Source organism: Anomaloglossus baeobatrachus, chromosome 1, assembly GCF_048569485.1.
Source record: "Anomaloglossus baeobatrachus isolate aAnoBae1 chromosome 1, aAnoBae1.hap1, whole genome shotgun sequence".
In the NCBI taxonomy this organism is placed as follows: Eukaryota; Metazoa; Chordata; class Amphibia; order Anura; family Aromobatidae; genus Anomaloglossus; species Anomaloglossus baeobatrachus.
Genome location: NC_134353.1, coordinates 197404536 through 197431031, shown reverse-complemented (window position 1 = coordinate 197431031; position 26496 = coordinate 197404536). Strand labels below are relative to the sequence as shown.

General features: G+C 44.6%; 1 protein-coding gene across 1 annotated transcript in view; it reads right to left on the bottom strand.

The window, feature by feature from the left end:
* The window catches only part of MAP9 (microtubule associated protein 9), a 238614-nt gene that overhangs the window by 22424 nt on the left and 189694 nt on the right, over positions 1–26496 (bottom strand). Inside the window, exons 10-12 of the mRNA XM_075347644.1 lie at positions 8664–8753; positions 6789–6950; positions 39–184 (exon numbers count right to left, since the gene is read on the bottom strand). Coding sequence (XP_075203759.1) covers positions 39–184; positions 6789–6950; positions 8664–8753 — 398 coding nt within the window. The remainder of the gene's footprint in view (positions 1–38; positions 185–6788; positions 6951–8663; positions 8754–26496) is intronic.

Below are 26496 nucleotides of genomic sequence, written 5' to 3'. Positions count from 1 at the left end.
GATAAATTGGCACCTTGTGAACTTTGTCTATAAATTACCATTTTTCCACTGCAGACATGTTTTCCACTTTCTTTTCCATGACAATGTTCTGCTCTTTTTTCTTCTTCTCCTTTTCGGTGTGCTTTTCTTTTAGGAACCTTTCCCTTAAGTGGTCATCTTTAGTCTCCTTCCATGTATCAAAAGCCTAAAAGAGATGCCTTATTAAAGCTTACATCTGTGTAGTGACATACATGTGCTCTTATTACAGCTCAGTGCAATGTTCCGCACAGTGGTTTTGCGTGCCTCCGCGTCCCTCACTTGTGATTGTGCTGTAATGGGGGAGACAAGAAAGGCGCAATAGGGTTTTACCCGGTTTACAGAGTGAAAGAGGATAAAAACAGTGCACTCACCTGGCCGGGTTGTGCCAGTCACAACCCCTTTGTTAGCATGGATGAGCGCTTGGGTGGTTCTGCAGCGGCCCCGTTATAGAGCAGATTTTGAATATGAAGGACTGGAGAAAACGGGTTTATTGCCGCGCTAAAAACCACGAGCATGTATAAGTCAAATTATTCTCTTTATTTAGATCATTCCTACGCGTTTCCGAGGCTCATCTGCCTCCTTCCTCAGGGAAAAAGAATCTTTTTCCCTGAGGAAGGAGGCAGATGAGCCTCGGAAACGCGTAGGAATGATCTAAATAAAGAGAATAATTTGACTTATACATGCTCGTGGTTTTTAGCGCGGCAATAAACCCGTTTTCTCCAGTCCTTCATATTCAAAACCTCACTTGTGATTGACAGTGCTGGCTTGCAGGCGCTTTTTCTGCAGCTAATCGGCCTATATCAAAACTTTTTCCGCCAAAATTCCAGCATAAAAAATTATGAAAATCTGCAAAATGTTGGTGCAACTCAAGGTTAAGCTAAAATTTTGTGACTATTGTCATTTTCACACCATTTTTATCCAGCTCTGCCAAAGTTGGAGGAATTGGGGTGGGACAAAGGCCACTCATCGAAATGATGACGAGCAGTGGTGTTCTCTATGCTACATACAGTTAGGTCCACAAATATTTGGACAGTGACACAAGTTTTGTTATTTTAGCTGTTTACAAAAACATGTTCAGAAATACAATTATATATATAATATGGGTTGAAAGTGCACACTCCCAGCTGCAATATGAGAGTTTTCACATCCAAATCGGAGAAAGGGTTTAGGAATCATAGCTCTGTAATGCATAGCCTCCTCTTTTTCAAGGGACCAAAAGTAATTGGACAAGGGACTCTAAGGGCTGCAATTAACTCTGAAGGCTTCTCCCTCGTTAACCTGTAATCAATGAAGTAGTTAAAAGGTCTGAGGTTGATTACAGGTGTGTGGTTTTGCATTTGGAAGCTGTTGCTGTGACCAGACAACATGCGGTCTAAGGAACTCTCAATTGAGGTGAAGCAGAACATCCTGAGGCTGAAAAAAAAGAAAAAAATCCATCAGAGAGATAGCAGACATGCTTAGAGTAGCAAAATCAACAGTCAGGTACATTCTGAGAAAAAAGGAATTGACTGGTGAGCTTGGGAACTCAAAAAGGCCTGGGCGTCCACGGATGACAACAGTGGTAGATGATCGCCGCATACTTTCTTTGGTGAAGAAGAACCCGTTCACAACATCAACTGAAGTCCAGAACACTCTCAGTGAAGTAGGTGTATCTGTCTCTAAGTCAACAGTAAAGAGAAGACTCCATGAAAGTAAATACAAAGGGTTCACATCTAGATGCATACCATTCATCAATTCCAAAAATAGACAGGCCAGAGTTAAATTTGCTGAAAAACACCTCATGAAGCCAGCTCAGTTCTGGAAAAGTATTCTATGGACAGATGAGACAAAGATCAACCTGTACCAGAATGATGGGAAGAAAAAAGTTTGGAGAAGAAAGGGAACGGCACATGATCCAAGGCACACCACATCCTCTGTAAAACATGGTGGAGGCAACGTGATGGCATGGGCATGCATGGCTTTCAATGGCACTGGGTCACTTGTGTTTATTGATGACATAACAGCAGACAAGAGTAGCCGGATGAATTCTGAAGTGTACCGGGATATACTTTCAGCCCAGATTCAGCCAAATGCCGCAAAGTTGATCGGACGGCGCTTCATAGTACAGATGGACAATGACCCCAAGCATACAGCCAAAGCTACCCAGGAGTTCATGAGTGCAAAAAAGTGGAACATTCTGCAATGGCCAAGTCAATCACCAGATCTTAACCCAATTGAGCATGCATTTCACTTGCTCAAATCCAGACTTAAGACGGAAAGGCCCACAAACAAGCAAGACCTGAAGGCTGTGGCTGTAAAGGCCTGGCAAAGCATTAAGATGGAGGAAACCCAGCGTTTGGTGATGTCCATGGGTTCCAGACTTAAGGCAGTGATTGCCTCCAAAGGATTCGCAACAAAATATTGAAAATAAAAATATTTTGTTTGGGTTTGGTTTATTTGTCCAATTACTTTTGACCTCCTAAAATGTGGAGTGTTTGTAAAGAAATGTGTACAATTCCTACAATTTCTATCAGATATTTTTGTTCAAACCTTCAAATTAAACGTTACAATCTGCACTTGAATTCTGTTGTAGAGGTTTCATTTCAAATGCAATGTGGTGGCATGCAGAGCCCAACTCGCGAAAATTGTGTCACTGTCCAAATATTTCTGGACCGAACTGTATCTACCTTTTTATAGATCATCAGTTGAACCAGGTGATATTTTTACACTCAGGACTTGCTTTCTAACTAGTGATAGATTCAGCTGGTATCATGACTTTCCATAGCTTTTTGCATATCTCCTTCATGTGTTCAATACTTCTTCCCTGTGTCATTTCTTATTATTATACGTAACTTACTGTATTTTCGTTTTATAAAATGCAGTGGATTTTAAGACGCACCCCAAATTTAGAGAAGGAAAATAGGAAAAAATTATTTTTAATGTCACAATGAGGGTCCATTTTATAATCCTAGTGCGTCTTATATCTCACCAGGGGAGAGTGGCTGTGGTGGGGAGGCTCAGGAGGGTCACAGGAGGCAGGATGCTGCGGGCTCGGAGGAGGGAGTGTTGCGGCGCAGGAGGATCAGTGGACGAAGTGTCAGCAAAACTGCGGGCTTTGGGGAGTCTCGTGGCTGCAGGCACTAGTGATCTACCGGCGGACTGTTGGCTCCACTGAATCGCCCGCGGTTGACGAGATTGACTTCAAGAAAAAGACCATGGAGGCGGCGTGTGTGCAGATAGGCCTCCGTGGTCATTTTCTTGAAGTCGATCGCATCAACCGCAGACGATTCAATAGAGGCCGCAGCTCGCTGTCACATCAATGGTGCTCATGCATCGCTGACCCTCCGTCCTGTGACCCTCCTGAGCTGCTCCACTGCAGTGACACTCCCTCCTCCGAGCCCTCAGAATCCCAGACCCTGCCTCCTGTGACCCCACTCCAGCATCGCCGATAAAATCTGGATAATATCTGGATTATAAGAAACACCCCCATTTTACCCCCAGTTTTTGGGCAAAAAAAGTGCATCTTATAATCTGGAAAATACAGTAATTCATGTACATCTATGGTGTGATTTCTTTGCTTGTGTGGATTGGATGGGTTATTACCGACATCTGGTGATAAATGCATGTCAATAGCACCTTTAGAAATATATTTACTTATTCAATCCACTGTATGTGACATATTTACCAATACTGTGCAGTTCTTACACAGACCTAAACTTAAACTAGAAAGTGTTGACAAGCGCCAGATTTATCATAGTGGTTCATAAATCTGGTGCACTTCAACACTTAAGACTGTCTAATTTTTTTAGATCAGTCTAGTCCACCTATTAGTTGGATTTTTTTGTGCCACAAATTTGTGCCACTATTTTGTGGCATAGAGTTGCACATTAGAACATGCCGAGATTCAGTAAGGCCATGAACCCTTGTTGGACAAGGCAAAAAACTGACTAAAACACATAATATGATACAAATCATAAACCACAGTTTTTTGTTTTTGCGCTAATTAAACCAGATTTTTTATGTACTGCGTTTGATAAATAAGCCCTTATGTCTGAAAATTAGGCTGATTACCTAGTTCAAGACCAGGCCAATTTCTCCCATTCCTCACCAGGCAGTTTGGAGTTTTTCGTACATAAACAGCTTTAAAAAAAAATTCTTGTTTGGATATTCAAATACATTTTTACATCTTTTTTTACAGGGGGACTCATTTTTTTCTCACACATTTTTCTGGGGGTTGAGATCAGTTGAAAAATAAAGCAAATACGTCTTCCATTCATTTTTTTCTGACCACACAGAAGCACTAAAAATACATAAAAAATGTGTTCCCCTTTGCATAACAATTATTTTTGTATTTATTGGACACTTTTTTTTTTTTTCAATGGGTCGGGGCTAATAACTGCAATATACAGTGGCCTCAGCTTTTTTCCTATCTTTATTATTTTTTTTATTTCACATGTTGTGCCCATCTCCGCCCCCACATTTAAGGGCATAAAAGACCTTTAGGGGTGCATTTCAACATTTCAATCCTTTTTCTTCCTAATGTTCCCTGTGACTGGGGCTGGTATATTAGCCCCAGTTACAAAGGAAAATTTAGCCTCCTGGACCCAGTAGATTATTTTCTATCATTATACTCAGTGATCATTTATTAACTGGGTCTGGAGGAGGAAGAGCTGTAAGTGCTTTCTACAAGTGTATACTTGTTTAGCGTGGTTTATACAGCAATACGGAAGGAAAAAGGGTAAAGCTGGGTTCACACTAAGCGACAGCGACAACGACGTCACTGTTACGTCACCATTTTCTGTGACGTAACAGCGACCTTGTAAGTCGCTGTTATGATCGCTGCTTAGCTGTCATACACAGCAGAAGCAGCGATCATAACGTCACTGTGCTACATGTGCAGAGAGCAGGGAGCCGCGCTTAGCGCTGGCTCCTTGCTCTCCTAGGTACAGTACACATCGGGTTAATTAACCCGATGTGTACTGCAGCTACATGTCACAGTGCAGAGAGCAGGGAGCCGCGCACACTGCTTAGCGCTGGCTCCTTGCTCTCCTTGCTACAGTACACATCGGGTTAATTACCCGATGTGTACTGCAGCCACATGTGCACAGAGCAGGAGCCGGCACTGGCAGCAAGGGCGGAGGCAGGTAACGAAGGTAAATATCGGGTAACCAGGGAAAGGCCTTCCCTTGGTTACCCGATGTTTACGCTGGTTACAGCTTACCGCAGCTACAAGACGCCGGCTCCTGCTCCCTGCTCGCTTCATTTCATCGCTCTCTCGCTGTCACACACAGCGATGTGTGTGTCACAGCGGGAGAGTGACGACCAAAAAATGAAGCTGGACATTCAGCAACGACCGGCGACCTCACAGCAGGGGCCAGGTCGTTGCTGGATGTCACACACAGCGACGGGACGTCGCTGCAACGTCACAGAAAATGGTGACGTAGCAGCGACGTCGTTGTCGTTGTGTGTGACACCAGCTTAAGTCTCAGCCTTCTCTATGGGGAGTCTGGCTGTGTCTGACAGCTGATATCCCGTTTTCACAGCTGCAAGATGATATGCAGCTGCTATACTATGCAGTGACGTTTAAAAATGTCACCGGAGAGTAGAACATGGACCGCCCAGACGTGTATAGGCGGTTCAGAAGTAATATTAAACATTTATGAAATGTAAACTTTAAACAAGGCTGTGTATTTTAATTTTCACGTCAGTAGAAATCAGCCAAAATGTAGCAAAACTGGTAGTTACCTATAACAACCAATAAGGCTAATGCTTTATTTTCAAAAGTGATTCTGAATAATGAGAATCTATATCAGACTTTTTAGCTATCGGCAACTGTCCCACTTTTCCTTGACTGGTGTTTATAAACGGTCATGCTGATTTCCAGTGAAAGTTCGGTAAAATCAGTAGGCTGATAGTACAGATCTGTCACAAACAAAGATAGAATAAAAACCATACAAAGTCAGTTGTTGCCCAGGGTTAGATGTTTGCTTCAGCCACTATCTCAGCAGGACAACAGTCACCAGGCTCAGTGATTTTCAGCTTATCTGTCACACGGAGTTTTGCACAAACTTTGCCGACTGTAATAGCGACGTCAGGCTCTGTTGAGGTTGCAGATTCTGACACTCCACCTGATGGTTTCTCTGGTGTCTGGGATCAACACAGGCAAACTCGGGCTGTGTGCTGATTCATAGGCAGGGTAGCAAGAGTTAATCTCTGCTGGTCTGCTTGCTTCTTTGTTCACATGTCATGGGAGGCCTATCACATATGCTCCCTTCCTATTTATGCTGGTGGAATCCTTCTATCCATGCCAGCTATAGTTTGTCTATGTTAGTCTGTGAGGTGTGGTGTCCCAGACCTTCTGGTGAAAGTTGTGCTTTTTGCTTGGTGCGGTTGTGGAGTTTACCCCTGTTGTTTTGTACTTCCTTCCTGCTCTTGTTTTTTCTCCTGAATCTCTTATTGTCATTATCTTTGTGTGTGCGCTGTGTGACAGAGTTTTGTTTTTACCTTATCTGTCTTTATCTATGGGTTTCCTCACACTCCTGTCCAGTCCCTCCCTGGAGGGAGGGGTAATCAGCTCAGGACTGGTCAGGAACAGGGCCAGGAAAGGGACTCATTCCTCTCCACCATCAGTAGTATCCCTGAAATTACGGATTGCATAGGGCTCCCAAGCTTGAGGGACAGCTTTGGAGTCTTGGTTTCTTTGCCGTTATCCCACAGTAATCATGACATTAGCCATGTTAATATATGTAGTATTCATGGGCACATTAATTTTCAATACAATAAATATGTACCTTCCTGCTGTCTTCCTTTCTATTTGCAATTTCTTGAATCTCCTCTATCTTTTTGATTTCTTCCATTTTGTGCTTTTTCTGACTATGTTTAATTTCTTTATTTTTCTCTGCTTTCCAAGCCCTGAAAGCTGCCATTGCTTCTTCTTTTTTCATAGCACTATCCTGCACACATGAAAACATAAAAATAAAATTAAAACACTTATCATATTTCTGCTATATACGACACATATACTTTTGCAGTACTTGTAGCATGTAGTAATGACAGAGAGCAACCTATATTGCCCACACTATGTAAAATGTGTTGCATTGAGTTCATTACTGCAAGTTATAGGTAGAATAAATATATGTTTTAATGTGTCAAAGGTACATTTGACATATGATTACTAACTGGGCTAAGCTAACACATCTTGTACTCGTATATGTTATTACCTATGGCCATGTTAAAAGATAAGATTACTGTTTCTATCAATTTTGCTGAAATTAATAAGACAGGAAGATTCTCTCAAAAGAGGCCCCAAATTTTGTATTGTTACTTCCATTAGGAAAAAGCAATGTGAGCTTCCTAAAATACGCTGCATAACCTTGATGTATATGTAATCAATTGTCTTATGTGTGATGATGGAAGTGATCTGTTTTCTGCCAGACATATTTTGATCAGATGCTCTAAATTCCTAATCTTATTGGCAAGAATATCAAGGGGAATAGCAGCAATTTTTACGCAGGAAATTTTCCTCTTCCAGTGCGAGGCTTGTTCCAATAAACTTTTCCTCTAAGAATACCCCAAAGAAAGAAGTCTGGTGGTATCAGATCTGTCTTCACAATACTGTACACCCCCATTCTGATGAGAGATTGAGTGACTGAGTGAAGGAGTACGGAGGGTATGCACCCGGAAGTCGCAAAAGGAGGTCCAATCCGGCGCTTGCATCATTGCTCCAACGTGGGGGATTCCTTGCTTATTCGAAGCTCCTTATACCGAAGAGTATGTTGTTTCACTGATTACTTTGTCCTAATGAGAATTCTTATAGAATATTTGGGACTTCTTTCAAGTGAAACAAATATAAGAAGCCAACTGGTCGTATACCGCAAAACTTCTCTATTGCCATGTTTTAATTGGCCGGAGGAGGAGAATAAGCACTCATAGAGAACTTCTGTGGTGTACGCCCTATTCTTTAAAAGGGAGAATTTGCACTGTCATTACCGGGGGTACAACTTTGGAACAGACGGGCACAAATGAAAAGAAAAACTGATCCAGACTCACTGGGGCAGCAGCAATTCCAGCAGGAGGTATCCAGTATAAATAGAAAAATCCACTTAAATATCCTGCTTAAAGGGAATTTGTCAGCAGGTTTTTGCTACCTCATCTGAGAGCAGCATGATGTAGGCAAAGAGGCCCTAAGTTCAATGATATATGACTTAGATTTGTGGCTGCAGCCGTTCTGACACAATGAAAGATTTTAGAATTTGTACGTAGCAGAGCTCTGGGAGCTGCCCCCACCCACTCCAGGCTTTCAGTGTACATTTCCATAGACAGAAGCTGCTAATCACAGAGCGGGGCGGACTTGGACTAAAACTCACACGCTGCTGAGATCCACTAATAATAAAGATGACAGGTTTAAGCTAACATTTCAGGTAAACAAAAAAAAAAAAGACTGTGAGATAACACATGCATGATTGAAGTATCTGTTTTAACACTTGCAGCATGCTGTCTTCAGGTTACATTGCAGAAATCTGCTGATAGAGTCCCTTTAAATGCCATCTTTTCTAATCCAATAGGTAACAGAAGCAATAAAAGGAATTATTTTGGTCTCTTAGAGCCTTGGATTCTTTCTTATTTAATTTCAATGTTGCAGAGTTTTATCAGAAATAATCTATTACCTGTTTTGCTTTTTGTTTCTCAAGTTCCTCTTCAGCCTTTTTTATTTTCTGCAATTCGTGAAGAAAGATTTTCTTCTTTTCTAGCCAGTTCTGCATTGAAAATATCATTATTGAGTTAAAATGGAAATAGCAAAACAGGCTTTATTAATATTTTTGTCTGCTTGTTGTAGACTATTAACAATATAAAGCGCACACAGACTATTACATATCTAGTGGAAGACATTATGCTCAACTATTACTTTTGCAAAATTAGCTTACAAACAAAATGGAAAAAAAGTTCAAACTACAATATTTAGAATAGTTTGCTGAAATGGCATTGTGTGTAATTAAGGCAAACCTTATGAGAATATGTAGATATCTCTGGTTCATTTAATTTTAATTAAAATTAGTTACAGTACGTCTGCTTGCCGTTGCATTTTATATTTAATGCATTTGAAGGGGTTTTCTGGGATTTTTCAAAAGTTAGTGAAGTAGGAAAAAAAATAAAGACATAACATTCCCCTACTACTCCAACCAGATGGTCCTATAGTTATAACTTCCTATCCAACATTCATGTAAACCAGGGGTGGGAAACCTTTTTCTGCCAAGGGCCATTTGGATGTTTATAACCACATTCGCAGGCCATACAAAATCATTAACTTGTAAGTCTATGTGGCAGAGCAGATGTGAAAGTTTTTCCTCAGCTCAAATCAACTGATGAAAAAAAACTCGCAGAATGCTATAATTGCACTTGTCTACCGGATGAGACTTGCCAATGCAAGTCAATGGCTGCAACAAGAAAACCGCTCCGCACATAGACCATCCGTATGCAGTTCGTTCTTCACAGATACATCACCAGTCTGTAGCATAGAACACTGTAAATGGACCTGTAAATGATTGTAGAATAATAGCTGCTGAGAAAAAAAAGGTACTGTATTTTAGATAGGATGCACCCCCCAAATTTAGAGGGGGAAAATAGGAAATAATAGTTTTTAATATTAAAATGAGGGTCCGTCTTACAATTCTCATGCATCTTATAATATCTCACCAGGGGGGAGTGGCGGTGGTGGAGCGGCTCAGGAGGGTCAAAGGATTCAGGGTCAGCAGTGCAGCGGGTTTGGAGGAGAGGGAATCTCAGCTCAGGAGGGTCGACAATACTGCGGACTCAGGGGTGTCATGGCGGCAGGCGCCACTGATCTGCGGGTAGACTGCTGGCTCCATTGAATCACCCACGGTTGACAAAATTGACTTCAAGAGAATAGCCACGGATGCGGCGCGTGCAGATAGGACTCCGCTGCCATTTTCTTGTATTAATCGTGTCAATCTGCACAAAGGCCGCCGCCTCCGCAGCCATTTTCTTGAAGTCCATTGTGCCAACCACAGGCGACTCAATGGAGCCCGCAGCCTGCTGTCAGATTAATGGTGCCTGTCGCATCGCCGACCCTCCGTCCTGTGATCTTTTTGAGCAGTGGCACTCCTTTTTCTATGCCCTCAGTATCGCCGACCCTGCTTCCTGTAATTCTGTTCCACCACCACCTCTCTGGTAAGCTATATCTGGATTATAAGACGCACCCCCATTTTACCCCCAGTTTTGGAACAAAAAAGTGCGCCTTATAATCCGGAAAATATGGTATGTCATAAAGATGAAAGGTAAGAAAGAAAAAAAAAACCTCACACAATCGTATAACACTTGCATGATATCTGAAATACCAAACGGATTTCACTCATCCAAATTTTCTGGATGAAAATAGGAGAGATTTTTTTTATACGCCAGTGTGAGAGTACCCTTTATGTGATGGCTAAAACTATTTCTCTTTGGTGAGGTGTGTGCTGTTTGTCTGTATTGATGTGCTACCACTGACAACTGTTATTTCAGCGTTGCATTGGTCTGTGCATGCGACTCTTTGTGATAAGGTTTGTAAAGAACTGATTGCAGCAATAAGTTGTTGTGAACACAGTTGTATATTAACTGCATTTCTTCTCAAAGTGCAAAATTTATCACTACTTACATTAGGTTTATAGACTGAAGCAATGAGAGGTCTGCAGTATATATCACATCATATACACTGAGCCTACTGAATGTTCATATAAGAGACATTGAGACTGCTATATATGCATCACATAGGATACACTGAGATTGGTGTATATACTGTACATGACATAGAATACACTCAGACTGCTGACTACTAAAAATAGGAAACACTGCGAGTGCTGTAGATACATCAAACATCACATAAGACTAAGATACATAGAGAATGCTGTATACATCACATAAGAAACAATGAGACTGCTGTATACATCACATAGGATACATCGAGACTGCTGTATACATCACACAGGACACACCGGGACTATTGTATAAACTAAGACTGAGACTTTGCTGTACATACATCACATAGCATACACTTGGACTGGTGTATATACATCTGATAGGATACACTAATACTGCTGTATACATCACACAGGAGACACTGAGACTACAGTATACATCACACAGGAGACACTGAGACTTTGCTGTATATACATCACATAGGATACACCAGGACTGGTGTATATACATCAGATAGAAGACATTGGGACTGGTGTATATCATATAGGACCAAACCAAAAATAGTGGCCAAATCTCTAAATCAAATAGATACCCAAACAAAAAAACTGAGATTTTATAAAATAGTCAAATATTATTAAACAAAAGTTATTAAAACATACACAAAAAAGGTGTAGGGCAAGTCAGGATAAACACGGAAAGTGCAGCATTAATAGATAAAGCATTGAACATTTTTTTTTTTTGCTTTCATCAGAGTGGAAAAAAATATTTTTCAAAAAAATTATCAAAAATCAGATATCAACTTCTTATAGAGGTTCAGTGACCATGCAAAGCAAAGAACAATAAAGTGTCAGGTGCACAAAAAAATTCATATAAACATACATATATAATAAAGTGTCAAGTGCACATGGATAAATTAAATCAATATACATAGAAATTTGATATATTCATATAAACAATAGACTCATTATTCTCTACAGTGCGCTAGCAAGATCACAGTGAAGGTCTCCCTCGTATAAAGGTCTGGTGACCATTCCTATAGAACATATAAATCAGGAAGGTATTAAAGTGTCTAAAGGGAACTTTACACGCTGCGATCTCGCTAGCGAGATCACTAGCGAGCGAACCCGCCCCCGTCGGTTGTGCGTCACGGGCAAATCGCTGCCCATGGCGCACAACATCGCTGGGACCCGTCACACTGCTTACCTGCCTAGCGACGTCGCTGTGACTGTCAAACCGCCTCCTTTCACTAAGCGGCCGCCCAATAGAAGCGGAGGGGCGGAGATGAGCGGTACGAACATCCCGCTCACCTCATTCCTTCCTCATTGCGGGCGGTCGCAGGTAAGGTGAGGTTCCTCGTTCTTGCGGTGTCACACGTAGCGATGTGTGCTGCCTCGGGAACAACAAACAACCTGCGTCCTGCAACAGCAACGATATTTGGGAAATGGACAGCGTGTCAATGATCAACGATAAGGTGAGTAATTTTGATCGTTAGCGGTCGCTCGTTCGTGTCACACGCAACGATGTCGCTAACAAGAATGAATATGCGCCACGAATTCCGTGACCCCAACGACATCTCATTAGCGATGTCGTTGCGTGTAAAGCGGCCTTTAGGGTATACAAGGAGATCAGACCACTAAGTATATAAAATGAGTACATCCATGTGGGAATGCGATGTCCTCTCAGACAAAGGAAAAGTCCAAAGAAAACACATGAAAAATCCAAAACAGCTTGTAAAGTTAAACATACACTAGGTGCAGAATTATTAGGAAAGTTGTATTTTAGAGGATTTTTTTTATTATTGATCAACAACTATGTTCTCAATCAACCCAAAAGACTCATAAATATCAAAGCTTAATATTTTTGGAAGTTGGAGTGGTTTTCTTTTAGATTTGGCTATCTTATGAGGATATCTGTTTGTGCAGGTAACTATTACTGTGCAGAATTATTAGGCAACTTAAGAAAAACCATCTCACTTGTTTATTTTCACCAGGTAAACCAATATAACTGCACAGAATTTAGAAATAAACATTTCTGACATGCAAAAAACCCCCAAAAATAAGTGACCAATATAGCCACCTTTTTTTATGATGACACTCAACAGCCTACAATCCATAGATTCTGTTGGTTGCTTGATCTGTTTACGATCAACATTGCATGCAGCAGTCACCACAGCCTCCCACACACTGATCCGAGAGGTGTACTGTTTTCCCTCCCTGTAGATCTTACATTTTATGAGGGACCACAGGTTCTCTATGGGGTTCAGATCAGGTAAACAAGGGGGCCATGTCATTATTTTTTCATCTTTTAGACCTTTACTGGCCAGCCACGCTGTGGAGTAGTTGGATGCATGTGTTGGAGCATTGTCCTGCATGAAAATCATGCTTTTCTTGAATGATACCGACTTCTTCCTGTACCACTGCTTGAAGAAGTTGTCTTCCAGAAACTGACAGTAGGTCTGGGAGTTAAGCTTCACTCCATCCTCAACCCGAAAAGCTCCCACAAGTTCATCTTTAATGATACCAGCCCATACCAGTACCCCACCTCCAACTTGCTGGCGTCTGAGTTGGAGTGGAGCTCTCTGCCCTTTACTGATCCAGCCTCTGGCCCATCCATCTGGCCCATCAAGAGTCACTCTCATTTCATCAGTCCATAAAACCTTTGAAAAATCAGTCTTAAGATATTTCTTGGCCCAGTCTTGACGTTTTATCTTATGTTTCTTGTTCAAAGGTGGTCGTTTTTTCAGCCTTCCTTACCTTGGCCATGTCCCTGAGTATGGCACACCTTGTGCTTTTTGATACTCCAGTAATGTTGCAGCTCTGAAATATGGCCAAACTGGTGGCAAATAGCATCTTGGCAGCTTCAAGCTTGATTTTTCTCAATTCATGGGCAGTTATTTTGCGCCTTTTTTGCCTAATATACTTCTTGCGACGCTGTTGGCTATTTGCCATGAAACGCTTGATTGTTCGTTGATCACGCTTCTAAAGTTTGGCATTTCAAGACTGTTGCATCCCTGTGCAAGACATCTCACAATTTTGGACTTTTCAGAGTGCGTCAAATCTCTCTTCTGACCCATTTTGCCAAAGGAAAGTAAGTTGCCTAATAATTAAGCACACCTTATATAGGGTGTTGATGTCATTACACCACATCCCTCCTCATTACAGAGATGCACATCACCTGATTTACTTAATTGGTAGTTGGCTCTCACGCCTATATAGCTTGGAGTAGGACATGTATAAAAAGTATCATGTGATCAAAATACTCACTTGCCTAATAATTTTGCACACAGTGTAATTACCAATGGGAGGCTCAATTTTGAATGCTTTATCTATTAATATGAAATTTTCACGCCCTGCTGCACTTTCTCTGTTTATCCTGACTTGCCCTACACCTTTTCAGTGTATATTTTAATAATGTTTGTTTTATAAAATTTGACTATTTTATAAAATCTCAGTTTTTTGTTTGGGTATCTACATCATATAGGAGACAAGGACACTGGAGCAAATATATTACACAGGAAAAATGAAGACAACTATATACCATATACATCACTTAGGAGACTGCGACTGCTGCCTTCATCATAAGAAATAAAGAGCAGAGTGTGCTAACACTATTCAAAAAGAATGTCCTTACGCTGGTAGTGGCCAGTGACAGGATGTAATCCTTTATTGCACGCGCCGCAGCGTTCAGTAGTGAACGCTACATACATGTGCTTGCGGTCCCCTGGTATCTGTAAAAGGTTTTGAGGAAATTACATTTACATTTCCTGATAGTTACGACCCATGGGCTGGAGGCTCCCCTTACCTGAAGTAAACACTGCAGCCAATCACTGCCCTCAGCAATGAGATTTGCGTGCACACTGCCTGACAGTGATTGGATGGACAGGATACCTTGAATGGACAGGACACACAAGCAGGGAAGCACTAGAACTAAAATTCATCTGTGGTATTTGAATCATGTAGGCTAGCGCCAGCTCCACCCCATTCCCCAGATTAGCGTCTCTACATTCCCCAGATTAGCGTCTCTATTACTAATATTGCCTTGCCTGGAGGAAATCAAGATTTACTGCAAGACCAACATTTTCAGTAATACTGCTGTATAAGATTTAATAATAACACTACCTCAAATAATATTGCAATATAACAGACAAATACCACCAGACACTAACCAAGTATTATAACCAGCAGATCGTGTACTGATGATATTGCCATACTGATCAATATTCACAACCACCGTACTAGGACTCATATTGCCGTGAGGAGAAGAAAAAGGCACTACAGATCTAATCTGCAACAGACCGTATTACAGTCAGCGGGGAATGCCACTGTCAGAGTAAACCGAGCCTTAGGTATTAGAAGACTAGGCATGACAGATGTGTATGTGTCTGTGAGTGCTTACATGTAGTTACTCATAGGCACTAAGATACCTTTACAACCTAGTATAATGGGGTGGATGACAAAAATTGGCTCCATGTGACTTTTAAAGTATTCCTTTTAATTATTGCTCATCTGGTTTTGAACTATAACCTAGAGAAGATCAATATCAGCACATCTGATATTCTAAATTGATCTCAGCAATTACAATAGGATTCCAGCAAAACCATAAAATACAAGATCATCAATGATGCAAAATGTTTGCGATAATATACCATTCATGCATTTATTCTCTTCTGCTGTGAAAAGAAATGCAATATATTAGAGAAAGAAGGGAATTTTGTTTACTTACCGTAAATTCCTTTTCTTCTAGCTCCAATTGGGAGACCCAGACAGTGGGTGTATAGCTACTGCCTCTGGAGGCCGCACAAAGAACTACACTTAAAAGTGTAAGGCCCCTCCCCTTCTGGCTATACACCCTCCCGTAGGAGTACGGATTCCTCAGTTTTAGTACCAAAGCAAGAAGGAGGAAAGCCAATAACAGTTTCAAAACCAAATTCAATCCGATAACTAGATCGGAGAACTTAAGAAAACAACGTGAACAACATGTGCACCCGAAAAAACGAAACCCTAAAAACAGATAGGGCGGGTGCTGGGTCTCCCAATTGGAGCTAGAAGAAAAGGAATTTACGGTAAGTAAACAAAATTCCCTTCTTCTTTTTCGCTCCTAATTGGGAGACCCAGACAGTGGGACGTCCAAAAGCAGTCCCTGGGTGGGTAAAAAGATACCACATGAACGGGCTGTCATACAGCCTCTTCCTACAGGTGGGCCACCGCCGCCTGAAGGACCCGTCTACCTAGGCTGGCGTCTGCCGAAGCGTAGGTATGCACTTGATAGTGTTTGGTAAATGTGTGCAGACTCGACCAGGTAGCCGCCTGGCACACTTGCTGAGCCGTAGCCTGATGCCTCAACGCCCAGGACGCACCAACGGCTCTGGTAGAATGGGCCTTCAGTCCAGATGGAATCTGAAGCCCAGCAGAACGGTATGCGTGAAGAATTGGTTCCTTGATCCACCGCGCCAGGGTGGATTTGGAAGCTTGCGATCCCTTATGCTGACCAGCGACTAGGACAAAGAGCGCATCCGAACGGCGTAGAGGCGCCGTGCGAGAAATGTAAATCCTGAGTGCTCTCACCAGGTCCAACAGATGTAAACCCTTTTCAAATTGGTGAACTGGATGCGGACACAAAGATGGCAAAGTGATATCCTGATTGAGATGAAAGGAAGAAACCACCTTGGGAGAAAACTCTGGAATTGGACGCAGTACTACCTTGTCTTGGTGAAACACCAGGAAGGGAGATTTGCAAGATAACGCCGCCAGCTCGGACACTCTTCGAAGAGATGTGACCGCTACAAGAAAAACTACCTTTTGTGAAAGCCGAGAAAGGGGAACCTCTTTCAAGGGCTCGAAAGGCGGCTTTTGAAGAGCAAGGAGAACCTTGTTCAGATCCCAGGGTTCCAATGGCCGTCTGTAAGGAGGAACGATATGACAAACTCCTTGGAGAAACGTGCGTACTTTAGAAAGCTGTGCCAAGCGCTTCTGAAAGAATACGGATAACGCGGAGACTTGACCCTTAAGCGAGCTAAGGGACAAACCTTTTTCCAACCCAGACTGCAGGAAGGAAAGAAAAATTGGCAATGCAAATGGCCAGGGAGAAAACCCTTGAGCCAAGCACCACGCTAAGTATATCTTCCACGTCCTGTGATAGATCTTAGCTGAGGATGGTTTTCTAGCCTGTCTCATTGTGGCAACAACTCCCTGAGATAAACCTGAGGCCGCTAGGATCCAGGACTCAATGGCCACACAGTCAGGTTCAGGGCCGCAGAATTCAGATGGAAAAACGGCCCTTGAGACAGCAGATCTGGACGGTCTGGTAGTGCCCACGGTTGGCCTACCGTGAGATGCCACAGATCCGGGTACCACGACCTTCTTGGCCAATTTGGAGCGACGAGTATGGCTCGCTGGCAGTCGGACTTGATTTTCCGGAGAACTCTGGGTAACAATGCTAGAGGTGGGAACACATAGGGGAGTCGGAATTGCGACCAATCCTGAACCAAGGCGTCTGCCGCCAGCGCTCGGTGATCGTGAGACCGTGCCATGAAAACTGGGACCTTGTTGTTGTGCCGTGACGCCATCAGATCGACGTCCGGCGACCCCCAGCGGTAACAGATCTGTTGAAACACGTCCGGGTGAAGGGACCATTCTCCTGCGTCCATGCCCTGGCGACTGAGAAAGTCCGCTTCCCAGTTTTCCACGCCTGGGATGTGAACTGCAGATATGGTGGACGCTCTGCTTTCTACCCACGTCAAAATCCGCTGGACTTCTTGAAAAGCTTGGCGACTGCGTGTTCCCCCTTGGTGGTTGATGTACGCCACCGCCGTGGAATTGTCCGACTGAATCCGAATCTGCTTGCCTTCCAGCCATTGTTGGAAGGCTCGCAGGGCAAGATAGATTGCTCTGATTTCCAGAACATTGATCTGCAAGGTGGACTCTTCCTGAGTCCACGTCCCCTGAGCCCTGTGGTGGAGAAACACCGCTCCCCACCCTGATAGGCTCGCATCTGTCGTGACCACTGCCCAGGACGGGGGAAGGAACGACTTTCCCTGTGACAATGAGTTGGGGAGAAGCCACCAACGTAGAGAGTCCTTGGCAGTCTGAGAGAGGGAGACAGTCCTGTCGAGGGACGTCGATTTCCCATCCCATTGGCGCAGAATGTCCCATTGGAGAGGGCGCAGATGAAACTGCGCGAACGGGACTGCCTCCATTGCTGCTACCATCTTTCCTAGGAAATGCATGAGGCGCCTCAGTGAGTGCGACTGGCTCTGAAGGAGAGATTGCACTCCAGTCCGTAGCGAGCACTGCTTGTCCAGTGGAAGCCTCACTATCGCTGATAGAGTATGAAACTCCATGCCAAGATAAGTCAGAGATTGGGTCGGGGTTAGATGAGACTTTGGAAAGTTGATAATCCACCCGAAAGTCTGGAGGGTGTCTAGCGCCACCTTCAGACTGTGTTGGCATGCTTCTTGAGAGGATGCCTTTATAAGCAGGTCGTCTAGATACGGGATGACCGAGTGACCCTGCGAGTGCAGAACAGCTACTACTGCTGCCATGACTTTGGTGAAGACCCGGGGGGCTGTTGCCAGACCGAAGGGTAACGCTACGAACTGTAGGTGCTCGTCGTGTATGACGAAACGTAGGAAACGCTGATGCTCTGGTGCAATCGGCACGTGGAGATACGCATCTTTGATGTCTATTGATGCTAGAAAATCTCCCTGAGACATTGAGGCTATGACGGAGCGTAGGGATTCCATCCGGAACCTCCTGACTTTTACGTGTCTGTTGAGCAACTTCAGATCCAGGACGGGACGATACGATCCGTCCTTTTTTGGGACCACAAACAGATTGGAGTAAAAACCGTGACCCTGTTCCTGAAGAGGGACGGAGGTCACCACTCCTTCCGCCTTTAGAGCGGCCACCGCCTGCAACAGAGCATCGGCTCGGTCTGGTGGTGGAGAAGTTCGGAAGAAACGAGTTGGCGGACGAGAACTGAACTCTATCCTGTACCCGTGAGATAGAATATCTCTCACCCAACGGTCCTTGACGCTTGCTAGCCAAATGTCGCCAAAGTGGGACAGCCTCCCACCGACCGCGGGTGTGGGCATCGGAGACCGCAAGTCAGGAGGACGTCGTTTTGGCAACGGTTCCTCCGGCTGGTCTTTTTGGGCGTGACTGAGACCTCCAAGAATTTGAACGTCTCTGGTCCTTTTGAGTCTTTTTTGACGAGGCGAATTGGGACCTGCCCTGTCCTCGAAAGGACCGATAACCAGACTGACCCCTCCTCTGTTGGGGCTTGTTTTGTCTGTGTTGTGGCAAGGAAGAGTCCTTACCCTTGGAGTGTTTGATGATTTCATCCAAACGCTCTCCAAACAATCGGTCACGAGAAAAAGGCAAATTGGTTAAGCACTTCTTGGAATGAGAATCTGCTTTCCAATGTCTCAACCACAGAGCCCTACGCAAAACAACTGAGTTGGCTGACGCCACTGCCGTGCGGCTTGTAGCGTCCAGAACAGCATTAATCGCGTACGACGCGAATGCCGCCATTTGCGAGGTCAATGGTGCTACCTGCGGGGCAAATGCACGTGTGACTGAGTCGACTCGCGCAAGCCCGGCCGTGATAGCTTGGAGTGCCCATACGGCCGCAAAAGAAGGCGCTAATGACGCTCCAATCGCTTCATAGATGGATTTCAGCCAGAGCTCCATCTGCCTGTCAGTGGCATCTTTAAGTGCCGCTCCATCTTCAACAGCAACCAAGGATCTAGCTGCAAGCCTGGAAATTGGAGGATCCACTTTTGGACACTGGGTCCAACCCTTGACCACTTCAGAGGGAAAAGGGTAGCGTGTATCTTTAAGTCGTTTAGGAAAACGCCTTTCAGGATAAGCGTGGGGTTTCTGGATTGCGTCTCTGAAGTCAGCGTGGTCCAGAAAAGTGCTTAATGTACGCTTAGGGTATCTGAAATGGATTCTCTCGTGCTGCGAAGCTGACTCCTCTACAGGAGGAGCTGGTGGGGAAATATTCAACATCTTATTGATGTTAAATATAAGATCATTAACTATGGCGTCACCATCTGGTGTATCTAGATTGAGAGCGGTCCCAGGATCAGAATCCTGATCAGTTACGTCCGCCTCATCACCCATAGATTCATCCCGCTGGGATCCAGACCATTGAGATGAATGTGAAGGCCCGTCATAACGAGCCCGCTTAGGCTGCCCGGGGCCATCGTCCGAGTCAGAGTCTTCACCCTGAGGTGTAGATGCCCGTCCCGGAGCTAGGAGCTGAGGGGGACCAGGGGGCAATACATGCACAGTGTCCGTGGTCTGAAGTACAGGCCTAGCTCGCAATGTGTCAAGAATTTGTGACATAGTGAGAGACATTCTGTCAGCAAAAGCTGCAAACTCAGTTCCTGTCACCTGGACAGCATTCACAGGTGGTACACCCTGGGACACGTCCAGCAGAGGTCCCGACTGTGCAAGCGCCGCAGGGGCCGAGCACTGCACACAATGGGGGTCCGTGGAGCCTGCCGGTAGAAAAGTCCCACATGCGGTGCAGGAAGCATATAATGTCTGTGCCTTGGCACCCTTGCGTTTTACGGGCGACATGCTGCTGGCTCTCTGCATGTGAGAGAGTCTATAGCCAAAGGGCGACCAGCGCTATGTAATACCAAGTATTTGTAGCAACAAAATACTAAGAATACTACGAGCACAAGAGGGGGTGAGCCCTGAGGGCTGCTTACCGCCCGCTGAACAGCGGGTAAGAGGCTGCAGAATGCCTTGTCTGGGTCTCCCCGGCTCCCCTCTGCAGCTCAGCGTGTCAGCAAGAATGGCTGCCGGCTAATGTGGAGAGGGGCGGTCCGTGGGAGTTCCCAAACAAAAGTGCGGGAACAGTGTCCCCTCTGTGCTGACTGTGAGGGCTGGAGTATGTAAAAACGACTCCAGCCCTCAGCGCTGATGCACTGGCCAGCGTCCCGCCCCTCTCCTGACTGGCAGGTCTGGGGGCGGGAACGAACGAAAGCAGGCCGCAAAAGCCGGGGACTCGAGTTATCAGCGCGGCCGCCGTAAAAGCGCGGGCCGCGCTGAAGTCCCCGGCGCACTACAAGTGCCAGCCGCGCCGCTGTTCCAGCGGCCGGCGCGACCGAGTCCTAGACGTGGGCAGCGTCCCGCCCCTCTCCTGACTGGCAGGTCTGGGGGCGGGAACGAACGGAAGCAGGCCGCAAAAGCCGGGGACTGTAGTTATCAGCGCGGCCGCCGTAAAAGCGCAGGCCGCGCTGAAGTCCCCGGCGCACTACAAGTGCCAGCCGTGCCGCAGTCCCAGCGGCCGGCGCGGCCGATTCCCATAAGTGTGCCTGCTTCAGCTAAGCTGAATGAGGCCATGGCACAGGCGCCGCAGCGCTGATGTCCCCCGGCGCACTACAACACCCAGCATGCTGCGGTGTGAGCGCCAAATGCACGGGGACACAGAGTACCTTAAGGAAGCAGGGCCATGTCCCTGATGTACTCCGCTCCATCCAGCATCTTCTCCAGGGGCTGTAGATGGAGCACGGTCTCAGTGCCTGGAGACCGGTAAATCCCACTTCACCCAGAGCCCTGTAAAAAGGGATGGGGAAGGAATCAGCATGTGGGCTCCTGCCGCCGTACCCGCAATGGGTACCTCAACCTTACAAACACCTCCGACATAAGTGGGGTGAGAAGGGAGCATGCTGGGAGTCTGTATAGACCCTCTTTTCTTCCATCCGACATAGTCAGCAGCTGCTGCTGACTAAAAAACAATGGAGCTATGCGTGCGTGTCTGACCTCCTTGCGCACAAAGCTAAAACTGAGGAATCCGTACTCCTACGGGAGGGTGTATAGCCAGAAGGGGAGGGGCCTTACACTTTTAAGTGTAGTTCTTTGTGCGGCCTCCAGAGGCAGTAGCTATACACCCACTGTCTGGGTCTCCCAATTAGGAGCGAAAAAGAAATGAAATATTTTCTCCTGTTTTATTTTCAAGGACAGCACTTTCAATTCATTTATTTTTCTTTTATTTCTACGCTTCAAGCTGCATTTAAATGTATTCTTCTGCCACAGTACATCATCGGTGTGATATGATTCATAAGCCCCACAGCTAGCAATTTCTTTTACGGCCATTGCTAGAGATTCCCATGCACATAAAGAATTTATTTAACGTATTTGAAAAGCATTAGGCCAACCAGTGTCTTGTATCTAGACGAGAATAAAATATGTATACAATATTACAAATATATACAGTACAGACCAAAAGTTTGGACACACCTTCATCTCTAGAACAATTGTTAAGAGGAGACTTTGTGCAGCATGCCTTCATGGTAAAATAGCTGCTAAGAAACCACTGCTAAGGACAGGCAACAAGCAGAAGAGACTTGTTTGGGCTAAAGAACACAAGTTATGGACATTAGACCAGTGGAAATCTGTGCTTTGGTCTGATGAGTCCAAATTTGAGATCTTTGGATCCAACCACCGTGTTTTTGTAGAAAAGGTGAATGGATGGACTCTACATGCCTGGTTCCCACCGTGAAGCATGGAGGAGGAGGTGTGATGGTGTGGGGGTACTTTGCTGGTGACACTGTTGGGGATTTATTCAAAATTGAAGGCATACAGAACCAGCATGGCTACCACAGCATCTTGCAGCGGCGTGCTATTCCATCCGGTTTGCGTTTAGTTGGACCATCATTTATTTTTCAACAGGACAATGACCCCAAACACACCTCCAGGCTGTGTAAGGGCTATTTGACTAAGAAGTAGAGTGATGGGGTGCTACGCCAGATGACCTGGCCTCCACAGTCACCAGACCTGAACCCAATCGAGATGGTTTGGGGTGAGCTGGACCGTAGGTAGAGTGAAGGCAAAAGGGCCAACAAGTGCTAAGCATCTCTGGGAACTCCTTCAAGACTGTTGGAAAACCATTCCGGTGACTACCTCTTGAAGCTCATCAAGAGAATGCCAAGAGTGTGCAAAGCAGTAATCAAAGCAAAAGGTGGCTACTTTGAAGAACCTAGAATATAAGACATACATTCAGCTGTTTCACACTTTTTGTTAAGTATTTCATTCCACATGTTTTAATTCATAGTTTTGATGCCTTCAATGTGAATCTACAATTTTCAGAGTCCTGAAAATAAAGAAAACTCTTTGAATGAGAAGGTGTGTCCAAACTTTTGGTCTGTACTGTATATATATATATATATATATACATTTACAGTTCTTGCAACATTAAGAGACTACTGCAAAATTTTCAGTCTTTCTGATGAAATGGTCAAAATAACAATAAAAAAATACATTGCTTCAGACCTTAAATAATGGAAAGAAAACAAGTTCTTAATCATTTAGAAACAACAATACTAATGTTTTAACTCCGAATGAGTTCACAAATCAATATTTTGTGGAATAACCATGATGTTTAATCACAGCTTTCATGTGTCTTGGCATGCTTTCCACCAGTCTCTCACTCTGCTTTTGGGTGACCTTATGCCACTCCTGGTTCACAATTTAAGCAGTTCTTCTTTGTTTGATGGCTTGTGACTATCCATCTTCCTCTTGATTACATTCCAGGGGTTTTCAATGGGGCTCAGGTCCTTGCACCTCAAGAACATCTCTAGAATCCGCCCCTTTCTCACAATGGAAACGACAAAAACCCTCACCGTGGCCCTGATCCACTCTCTCCTTGACTACTGCAACTCTCTATTAATTGGTCTCCCACTAACTAGACTCTCTCCTCTACAGTCCATCCTCAATGCAGCAGCCAGGGTCACCTATCTGGCTAACCGCTACTCAGATGCCTCTGCTCTGTGCCAGTCATTGCACTGGCTGCCCATATATCACAGGATCCAACTCAAACTGCTTGTTCTCACCCACAAAGCGCTCCACTGTGCGGCACCCCCCTAAATCTCCGCCCTCGTCTCTGTCTATCACCCCACACGTTCTCTACGCTCTGCAAATGACTTTCGACTAACATCCACACTGATTCGAACCTCCCACTCCCGAATCCAAGACTTCTTCCGAGCTGCACCAAACCTCTGGAATGCTTTACCCCAAGAAGTTAGGACGAATCACAACTTACTCAGCTTCAGACGCACCCTAAAAACGCATATTTTTAGGGTGGCCTATCACACTCACTAGCCAAACTAAACTCACATAGTCCATCCACAACTTCTCTGAACATAACCCCACGTCAAACTCCATGGCACCCAAATGCAACTCAAGGTTCTAGCCAACTGGCCCAGGCAGCCATTATCTATCAGCCATTTCCTTGAGATGGCTGGATTGTCATTATAAATAAGCACTTGTTAAACTTGTCCTCCCCCCCATCTCATTGTAGATTGTAAGTTCTCACGAGCAGGGTTGTCTTTTTCCCTCTAAATATTGTATTTTCTATAACGGTTACTTGTTTGTATATGACCCTCCTGAATTGTGAAGCGCTGCGGAATATGTTGGCGCTATAGAAATAAAGATTATTATTATTATTATTATTATTAGGTCTGGAGATTGGGCTGGCCATGACAGGGTTTTGATGTGGTGGTCCTTCATCCACACATTGATTGACCTAGCTGTGTGGCATGGCGCATTGCTGGAAAAAACAGTCCTCAGAGTTGGGGAACATTGCCTGAGCAGAAGGAAGCAACTGTTTTTCCAGGATAACCTTGTATGAGGCTTGATTCATACGTCCTTCGCAAGGTTTTCAGAAAATAAATACAAAATTTATTGCTTGGAAATTCGGAGACATGTTGTCAGTAGTTTATAGAATACAAGGACAATTTACATTTCACTCAAAAATATACCTATAAAGAGAAAAATCTGAAAAACTGAAAATTTTGCAGTGGTCTCTTCATTTTTGCCAGAGCTGTATAAGTGGATATTAAAATCTGTACATCATCACGTTTTTTTATTTCTTTTCTATATCTGTGATTCGTAACCAGCAAAAATCATATGTGCACACACTTTTTTTAAGTGTTGACACAGATTAGACCTCCAGATTGTACAGGGCCACAACATGACACTCATTGAGGTTTAGGGGGCTTTACTGTACTTCTGTATGTCATTGGATTCATAAGGAAATCAACAATGTCATGGAATGCATTACCGTATTTTTCGGACTATAAGACGCACCGGACCATAAGACGCACCCTGGTTTTAGAGAAGGAAAATAGGAAAATAAAATTTTAAGCAAAAAATGTGGTCATGAAACACTGTTATGGGGAGAGGATCTGCTGCTGACACTATTATGGGGGTAATGTCCCCAAATTCTCTACTAAGGTACCCCATCCTGGTAATGATCCTCCTGTCTTGTGTATATATTTATGTCCCTCATCCTGGTATAGCCCCATCTTGCTATATACTGCATCCTGGTATGTGCTCCCATTCTGCTATATACGCCATCATCCTGCTCATATACCCCCATCATCCTGCTCATATACCCCCATCATCCTGCTATATGCCATCATCCTGTTCATATACTCCCATCATCCTGGTATATGGCCCCATCCTGCTCATATACCCCCATCATCCTGCTATATGCCATCATCCTGTTCATATACTCCCATCATCCTGGTATATGGCCTCATACTGTTCATATACCCCCATCATATACCCCCATCCTGCGGCACACACAAAAAATAAACGTTTACACTCACCTTTCCTCGTTCCACGCAGCGTCGCTCCTCCTCCTGTCTGTGCCGGCAGTGCTGTGTTGAGCCGGCCACGTTCCCTGCAGCACTGCGATGTATTGTCCTCCAGTCTGCCGGCGCGGCTGTGAAGACACACGTGCGCACAGCGATGACGTCATCGGTGTGAGCACCGCTAGTCTCCAGTCCACACAGCGCGGCCGGCAGACTGGAGGACATCGCGATGCTGAAGGGGAACGGTGAGTACACTGCACCCCGCACTAATGATGAAGCACGGGGGGCAGTGAATACAGCCGAGCATGATCACTCCAGGCTGTAGTTGCCAGGGGTGATCACGGCCGGCTGTTAATTATGCGCGCGTCCCCGCCCATCATCCCGTCCACATATCAGCCCCGGCTTCAGCGCTGAGAGATGGGCGGGAGGATGGGCGTGCATATGTAATGAGCGGGCCCACGTGGTCACGGCAGGCGCTGCTGCTGCCTGCTCGTGCCCCCGATGACCCGCTCCACTGCAGCACCCTTATTCCGCGCAGCCCTACATTCAGACCATTAGACGCACCCCCCCCCACTTTCCCCCAACATTTGGGGGAAAAAAGTGCGTCTTATGGTCCGAAAAATACGGTATGTAATACAATAATACTGAGGTTTCCTTTACTTAGAGGTGGAATCTTCATAAAGAGGTTTTAAGTATTCCACTGAATTTTATAATATGCTGTAATATACAGCCCTGCACATTTAAAAAAAAACAAAGTGAAAACCACATTAAAAACATATAAAGTGTAACCATCATTTAATGTTTATTTCATACATCAGTAATACAAATGAAAAGAAGAAATTTTGTAATACTTCTTACCAGAGAAATTTGCTTCTTTCTCCTCTCAGATTGATCTGTCACTCAAAATTCATGGGTGAAATCTGTCTTCATTTGGTGCTTTTAAAATTCTATGGAGCTGGGAGAAGGAGGAGGGAGGACCTGGAGGGAGGACCTGGAGGCAGACAGACATTCTGCTGCAAGTTCTCCTGAAATTACAGTTACAGCTCTCCACAGAACTTTATGAGCTCCATTTGTCATCTCCCATCTAGGTAATGGGAAAATCTGTATTCACAGAAGAAAGATTTTACTTGTGAATGTTGAAATTTGAGAATGAAGGATCAGTTGTTGAGGAGAAAAGGGTAGATTTCTCTAAT